Genomic DNA, 8,278 nt, shown 5'->3' with positions numbered 1-8,278 from the left:
TTGGCCAGGCTGGTCCTGAACTCCTGACCTCATGATCCGCCTGCCTTGGCCTCCCAAAGTGCTGGCATTACAGGCGTGAGCCACCATGACCGACAGATGGTGCTGATCATTGATACACCTCACTAATAACACTACAGATTGGTCTGGTTGATAGTTGAAGTTACAATGCTTTGGTTGTTTTATACCTTAAACTGAAAAAGGGTCATTTATTTCAAGGACATTGTTAAAGTCTAATGAGCTATTAAACTAAATTATGCAAAGACATATATATTTTTACTGTCAAAAAAAATTACAGAATTAAAAAACAAACAAAAAGGTTCCCTTCCCTATCTGTCCTCATGCTAAATTTAATTCCAAATTAGGGTGCCTGTACAAGAATTGATCCCAAGAGTCAACTCAAAAATATTTTAAATACTAGAAGGCAATAAAACTTAGTGCTGGGATTACAAAGTGAATAAGATTCAGTCCTCATCTTTATGGAATTTACAATTAGTAAAATAAAAATACAAATAAAATTTTGATTTGCCAAACATAGGCCATGTCAGTCATAAAATTTTTGCCTAAATAATATACATTGTTACTAATTTCAACTAAATTTATCAACTTCTTCAAACACTGCCTTTTCTGACTTTCCCAGTTTTGATGTTGTTTTCATGCAACATAGTAATATTTGCTTATTTTCATTTGCCTTCTATAATCAGTTAATCATCAAATCAGATAAACCTTTCTTCCACTTTCTCCTCTGCATTCTTTTCTTCTACTGGCATAGTTCTGGATTATTATTTTATAGAGGAGCTACTGCAATCGCTTTTCAAAAATCTCTACTCTTTTCCAATTTCCTGTGAAATGTTTTTAAGAGAAGAGGAAAACAATTTTGACAGAAAAAAACAGGTACAGTTTACATAGATGGAGCGCAATCTGACAATATAGATTAAAAGTCTTTCACTGCAATCTCCACCTCCCAGGTTCAAGCGATTCTCCTGTCTCAGCCTCCCAAGTAGCTGGGATTACAGGCGCATGCCACCCTGGCTAATTTTTGTACTTTTAGTAGAGACGGGGTTTCATCATGTTGGTCAGGCTAGTCTCGAACTCCTGATCTCACGTGATCTGCCTGTCTTGGCCTCCCAAAGTGCTGAGAGTATAGGCATGAGCCACTGTGCCCAGCTAATTTTTTGTATTTTTAGTAGAGACGGGGTTTCACCATGTTTGCCAGGCTCGTCTTAAACTCCTGATCTCAAGTGATCTGCTCGCCTTGGCCTCCCAAAGTGTTGGTATTACAGGCATAAGCCACTGCGCCTGGCCAATTAAAAGTCTTAATATATGCATTCCCTTCTCGTCAGTAATTTCACTCTTAGGAATCTGATAGAAATAATTTAAGAATAAAGATGCTCGGCCGGGTGTAGTGGCTCACGCCTGTAATCCCAGCACTTTGGGAGGCCGAGGCGGGTGGATCGCAAGGTCAGGAGATCGAGACCATCCTGGTTAACACGGTGAAACCCCGTCTCTACTAAAAATACAAAAAATTAGCCGGGCGTGGTGGCAGGCGCTGTAGTCCCAGCTACTCGGGAGGCTGAGGCAGGAGAATGGCCTGAATCCAGGAGGCGGAGCTTGAAGTGAGCCGAGCTCGCGCCACTGCACTCCAGCCTGGGCGATAAAGCAAGACTCTGTCTCAAAAAAAAAAGAAAAAAAAAAAAAGAATAAAGATGCTCATCTCGGCCAGGTGCAGTGGCTCATGCTTGTAATCCCAGCACTTTGGGAGGCTGAAGCAGGTGGAATACTTGAGGTGAAGAGCTGTCTCTTATACACATCTGAGGCAGAGCTTGAAGTGAGCCGAGCTCGCGCCACTGCACTCCAGCCTGGGCGATAAAGCAAGACTCTGTCTCAAAAAAAAAAGGAAAAAAAAAAAAGAATAAAGATGCTCATCTCGGCCAGGTGCAGTGGCTCATGCTTGTAATCCCAGCACTTTGGGAGGCTGAAGCAGGTGGAATACTTGAGGTGAAGAGTTCAAGACCAGCTTGGCCAATGTGGTGAAACCCCATCTCTACTCAAAATACAAAAATGAGCCAGGCGTTGTGATGCATGCCTGTAATCCCAGCTACTTGGGAGGCTGAGGCAGGAGAATCACTTGAACTTCAGAGGCGGAGGTTGCGGTGAGCCAAGATTGCACCACTGCACTCCAGCCTGGGCAAGACTTTGTCTCAAAAAAAAAATGCTCATTGTGATCTTGAAAAATTAAAAACAGCTTAATGTTCAATCATAAGATACTAGTTTAAAAAGTACAGTCTCTCTACAATTAAAAATCATATTTTGAAGGACAAATATTATATTGTGATAAAATCAAAGCTTAAGTATTAAGGGAATAAAGAAAATATATATTAAACTGCATAAGTCTCTGGTTAAATGGATGTATGCAGTAGTTTTTCATTAAATTAAAAAAAATTTCTAAATAACAAGTTTTGAGATATTTTAATAATGATGTTTGGTATTAATACTTAACTGGTTATATTTGTTATAAAGCTTTTATACCTCTAATACAAAGATTAGAATGTTATTATTTTAAAACCCTAAGAAACGGGCACGGTAGCTCACACCTGTAATCCTAGCACTTTGAAAGGCTAAGGCGGGTGGATCACTTGAGTCCAGGAGGAGTCAGAGACCAACCTGGGCAATATGGCGAAATCCTGTCTCTACAAAAAGTACAAACGTTAGCCAGGCATGGTGGCATGTGCCTGCAGTCCCAGCTATTTGGGAGGCCAAGGTGGGAGGACTGTTTCAGCCCACGAGGCAGAGGTTGCAGTAAGCCAAGATGGTGCCACTGCACACCAGCCTGGGTGACAGAGCGAGACTCTGTCTTAAAAAGAAAAAGAAAAAAAAAGCCCTATTAAACATCTATATTTTTCCTAGATCTTAAGGGATGCCTACATTCCTAGAAATTTTTTTAAAAAAATCAGTGTGTTGAAATGCCATTGGCAATTCATTTTAACTTCCTGCTCAAAAAAAAAAAAAAAAAAAAATCAACTCACTACATTATATAACATAAGCAAAGGTCTGTTTTTTTTTTCCTTTTCTTTTTTTTTGAGATGGAGTCTTGCTCTGTCACCAGGCTGGAGTGCAGTGGCGCGATCTCAGCTCATTGCAACCTCCACCTCCCGGGTTCAAGTGATTCTCCTGCCTCAGCCTCCCAAGTAGCTGGGACCGCAGGCGCCTGCCACCACACCCGGCTAATTTTTTGTATTTTTAGTAGAGATGGGGTTTTACCGTGTTAACCAGGATGGTCTCGATCTCCTGACCTCCTGATCCACCTGCCTCGGCCTCCCAGAATGCTGGGACTCCCAAAGTGTATGCCACCACGCCCGGCAGGCCTGTTTCTAATATCAAATAAGATTTATATATAATACAGATCTTCATTTTGAACTAGTAGCTTTTTATAAGAATATACTTACTGTTTTGTTCTTCACCAAGAGCAACCAATGTTTCAAGAACTTTTATTCCTTCTTGAACCGCTAAAAGCTCTATGTTACTGGCTGGTCTGTTTCTTTCAACAGCTTTTAGCTTTTCAACCACTATTGGAGCTAATGAATGAATATAAGGAGTTGAAAGGGCACGATTGGAATGTTGGAAGACTGAGAGGAGAAGCTGGTAACATTTGGCTTGAACCTATACAAGAAGAACATATTATCAATTAACATGTGTATAGTTCTTATTTGCTGTACAATCACATTGCATCTTACTATGTACTGAAAAAAAGTGATACTGCGGGATGAAAATGGATATTACATTTTCTACTTAGAGAAATGGAGTAGAATAGAATTTTCTGACCAAAATTAGTAAAAAAAGTTCTTATATTTTAATGATCAAATCACCATGCTTATACAATTCCTATATTTCTTTTTTTTTCTTTTTTTTTGAGATGGAGACTCACTCTGTCGCCAGGCTAGAGTGCAGTGGTGCCATCTTGGCTCACTGCAATCTCTGCCTCCCGGGTTCAAGCGACTCTCCTGCCTCAGTCTCCTGAGTAGCTGGGATTACAGGCGTGCACCACCACACCCAACTAATTTTTGTATTTTTAGTAGAGATGGGGTTTCACCATGTCGGCCAGAATGTTCTCAATCTCCTGACCATGTGATCTGCCTGCCTTGGCCTCCCAAAGTGCTGGGATTACAGGTGTGAGCCACTGTGCCCGGCCAATTCCCATATTTTTATACTGTGAAATATGTTAGAAATCAGTTATTCCCACTTCTGTTTTTAACTCTTCCTTTAATGTACAATTGTCCCTCCCATTTTAACCAAATATATTTAGTAAGGAAAGTTAATATTTGAATGATCTGAAACAAAGCTATGAAAATACATTGCTTAGATATCTCAAAACCATTTGATTCCCTGGAAATGACTGTTAACAATGTAAGGTTTCCAGACCTAAAAAATAAAGGCTTACTGGCTCCACTTTGTATTAGAAAGGCTTCAGATTTAACACTTAAAAAAAAAAAAAAAATGAAGGAAGGAAAGAAGGAAGAGAGGGAGGGAAGACTCATCAATATATGGGACAGAATAGAATAAAACTATTTCAGTGCTTTAGTAGAACAAAGTGGCTAAATCTGGATAGACAAAAGAAAAACCTGAAGAACATTTTAAATATACAGATCCTGGAGCCACCAATCTGGAGACTCAGATTCAGAAAGACAGTGGTGGAGTCCAAGAATGTTTATTTTTTTGTTGTTTATTTATTTTTTGAGACGGAGTCTCACACTGTTGCCCAGGTTGGAGTGCAATGGCACAATCTCGACTCACTCTGCCTCCTGGGTTCAAGTGATTCTCCTGCCTCAGCCTCCCAAGTAGCTGGGATTACGGGCACCTGCCACCACACCCGACTATTTTTTTGTATTTTTGGTAGATATGGCGTTTCACTACAGGCTGGTCTTGAACTCCTGACCTCCTGATCTGCCCGCCTTGGCCTCCCAAAGTGCTGGGATTACAGGTGTGAGCCACTGCGCCTGGCCTTCAAAAATGTTTTCTGCTTTTTAAAATTTCTGACGTGTAGCAGGCTTGAGAATCACAAGTTTAGACTTTGACATTGTAAAATAAAAAATCTTACATTCTAGACAAACTAGAGGTTCTAGTAGGTTCATTAAAATGTCTAATAATGTAAACTTCTCCTTTAATGTCCTTAGTGTCATTTAAATAAACACTGGAAAACAAAATCATAGACTCTTGTCTCTACCAGTATGCCCCAGGGTTAATCAAATATTTCAGATATTGGAGAATTTCTACATATGTGAATAAACATACACATGTGTTCTAGTGCTTAAACCCAGTGATTTGTTTTGGTTTTTCCATTTAAAAGCCATAGTGCAAATACTTAGCTTTTAATTATGTATCACATATTTTAATGAATCAATCTGACATTTTCCTGATAAAGGGAAATGTTTTTATGTTTGTTTAAAGTGTAACTTACCCATGGGTCGCATGAATTTAATGCATTTTTAAATCTGTTCATGCAGCCATTCTGTAATGACTGGACTCCTATTATTTCACTACTAGCAGACCACAGGAAGAGTGCAATTGCTGTCAGCATGCTGACTTCATCAGGTGTAGGTACAGAGTCTTCTGAAAATGAAAAATGAAAGAAGTGTGTTGTTTCTAAAACGTTTGGGAATTTTTTTATTTTTGTAGAGAGAGATGTTGTCTTGCCATGTTGTCCAGGCTGCTCTTGAACTCCTGGGCTCAGGTGATCCTCCTGCCTTGGCCTCCCAAAGTGCTGGGATTACAGGTGTGAGCCATTGCGCCCAGCCAGAATTTTAGTCTTGAACAATCATCTCTTTCTCCCCGCAACATTTATAGTAGTATTTGCCTCAATCTAATACAGTCCACAGACAACTGTAAGAAGTTCAATGCATAAAGTTAAATGCATACAGTTATGTTTAATGCTAAATGATTATAAAATATTCTAATTAATTTTAAAATTCAGAGTACTTTTTAAGTGGTATCTCCTTTCAATTTAGTAAATATGAAAACCTGTAAATTCCATACAACCATTAAAAAAAAAAAATCAGTCTGGTGCAGTGGCTCATGCCTGTAATCCCAGCACTTTGGAAGGCCAAGGCAGGCGGACCACCTGAGGTCAGGGGTTCAAGACCAGCTTGATCACAAAATTAGTCAGGTGTGGTGGTGCATGCCTGTAATCCCAGCTACTTGGGAGGCTGAGGCAGGAGAATTGCTTGAACCAGGAAGGTAGAGGTTGCAGTGAGCCGAGATCGTGTCATTGCATTCCAGCCTGGACAACAAGAGCGAAACTCTGTCTCAAATAAATAAATAAATAAATAAATAAAATAAACTTAGACAATTTCCTGAAGACAGTGTTCTAAGAATTTTAAGGAATTTCTTGCCATTACATTTATTCAAGAATAGATACAACTTGAACAGAAATACAGTACATAATTAGAAATACTAAAAATATGAAGTTATTCTAAAGAATAATACTTCTGAACATATAAAACAGGAGTTCCAAACATTTTGTGATTATCATATCTTAAGTAAAACTTATCCCCACCTTTTGTTTAAATCTGAGCTATTTTGACAACTGTAAATACCCAGTGATAATCAGTACTTTAGAAGGATTACGAACATACACATTTGACATGCTAACATTATCTCATAATAAGGGTACAAGCTTTTTGTAATATGGAATAATGGGTTAAGAACAATAGTCTAGAAAAAGTCCATTAACTTAATGTAAAGAAATAAAGCTTAAAAAAAGAGATGTCGGCTGGGTGTGGTGGCGCACGCCTGTAATCCCAGCTATTCGGAAGGCTAAGGCTACAGAATTGCTTGAACCCGCGAGGCGGAGGTTGCAGTGAGCCAAGATTGTGCTGCTGCACTCCAGCCTGGGTGACAGAGTGAGACTCAGTCTCAAAACAAACAAACAGGAAAACAAACAAAAGAGGTGTAAAATTTGAAGGATTTAACCAGTTTATAATAACCTGAGTCACAAATGTTAAAAACCTGAGAACTCACCCAGACTAGGGAGCTCACTCCTGTAATCCCAGCACTCTGGGAGACTGAGGAGGGAGGGGATTGCTTGTGCCCAGGAATTCAAGACTAGCTTGGGCAATATGGTGAGACCCTGTCTCTACAAAAAACAAAAAAAGTAGCCAGGAATGGTGGTGCATGCCTGCAGTCCCAGTTACCTAGGAGGCTGAGGCAGGAGGATCACTTTAGCCCCAGAGGTTAAGGTGGCAGTGAGCTGTGTTCATGTCACCACACTCCAGCCTGGGTGACAGAGTGAGACCCTGTCTCAAAAACAAATAAACAAACAAAAAACCTAAAACAAAAAAACCCTGAAAACCCCATCATAGGGAATTTATTCTACGTAGAATTAATATAATCTCTTACTAAGAGTTGGCAATGCTGCAAGCAATTTGTCAAAAATTATTTTATTTTCATTTTTTAAAAATTATTATTTTTTCTTTTTTTCCCCTGGAAAGAGCTGGAGTGCAGTGCCATGATCATAACTCACGGCAGCCTTGAACTCCTGGGCTCAAGCAACCCTCCCATGTCAGTTGCCCAAGGAGGTGGGACTACAGGTGTGCACTATCATGTCCGGCTGATTTTAAAGATTTTTTATAGAGGCTGGGCGTGGTGGCTCACGCCTGTAATCCCAGCACTTTGGGAGGCCGAGGGGGGCGGATCACGAGGTCAGGAGACTTGAGACCATCCTGGCTAACACGGTGAAACCGTGTCTCTAGTAAAAATACAAAAAATTAGCTGGGCGTGGTGGCCCATGCCTGTAGTCCCAGCTACTTGGGAGGCTGAGGCAGAGCTTGCAGTGAGCCGAGATCGCGCCACTGCACTCCAGCCTGGGCGACAGAGCGAGTCGCTGTCTCAAAAAAAAAAATAAAATAAAAAATAAATAAATAAATAAATAAATTCATAGAGACAGCATCTTACCATATAGCCCAGGCAAGTCGCGAACTCCTGGCCTAAAGCAACCCTTCCACCTTGGCCTCCCAAAGTGCTGGGATTATAGGTTTAAACCAAGGTGTCCGGCCCCATTTTATTTTTAAACTGATTTTAAGAAGATTGGGGGCCGGGCGCGGTGGCTCACGCCTGTAACCCAACACTTTGGGAGGCCGAGGCGGGCTGATCACGAGGTCAGGAGATCGAGACCATCCTGGCTAAGACGGTGAAACCCCGTCTCTACTAAAAATACAAAAAATCAGCCGCGCCTGGCGGCGGGCGCCTGTAGTCCCAGCTACTCGGGAGGCTGAGGCAGGAGAATGGC

At 40.7% G+C, this 8,278-nt stretch overlaps 1 protein-coding gene across 1 annotated transcript in view; it reads right to left on the bottom strand.

Annotated features, from left to right (window-relative positions):
- The window catches only part of HEATR5B (HEAT repeat containing 5B), a 105,230-nt gene that overhangs the window by 5,341 nt on the left and 91,611 nt on the right, over positions 1-8,278 (bottom strand). Inside the window, exons 34-35 of the mRNA XM_011967636.1 lie at positions 5,453-5,604; positions 3,444-3,657 (exon numbers count right to left, since the gene is read on the bottom strand). Of these exons, the coding sequence (XP_011823026.1) occupies positions 3,444-3,657; positions 5,453-5,604 (366 nt within the window). The remainder of the gene's footprint in view (positions 1-3,443; positions 3,658-5,452; positions 5,605-8,278) is intronic.

The sequence above is a fragment of the Mandrillus leucophaeus genome, unplaced genomic scaffold, assembly GCF_000951045.1.
Source record: "Mandrillus leucophaeus isolate KB7577 unplaced genomic scaffold, Mleu.le_1.0 Scaffold805, whole genome shotgun sequence".
Taxonomy (NCBI): domain Eukaryota; kingdom Metazoa; phylum Chordata; class Mammalia; order Primates; family Cercopithecidae; genus Mandrillus; species Mandrillus leucophaeus.
This window is presented reverse-complemented; position numbering and strand designations above follow the sequence as displayed.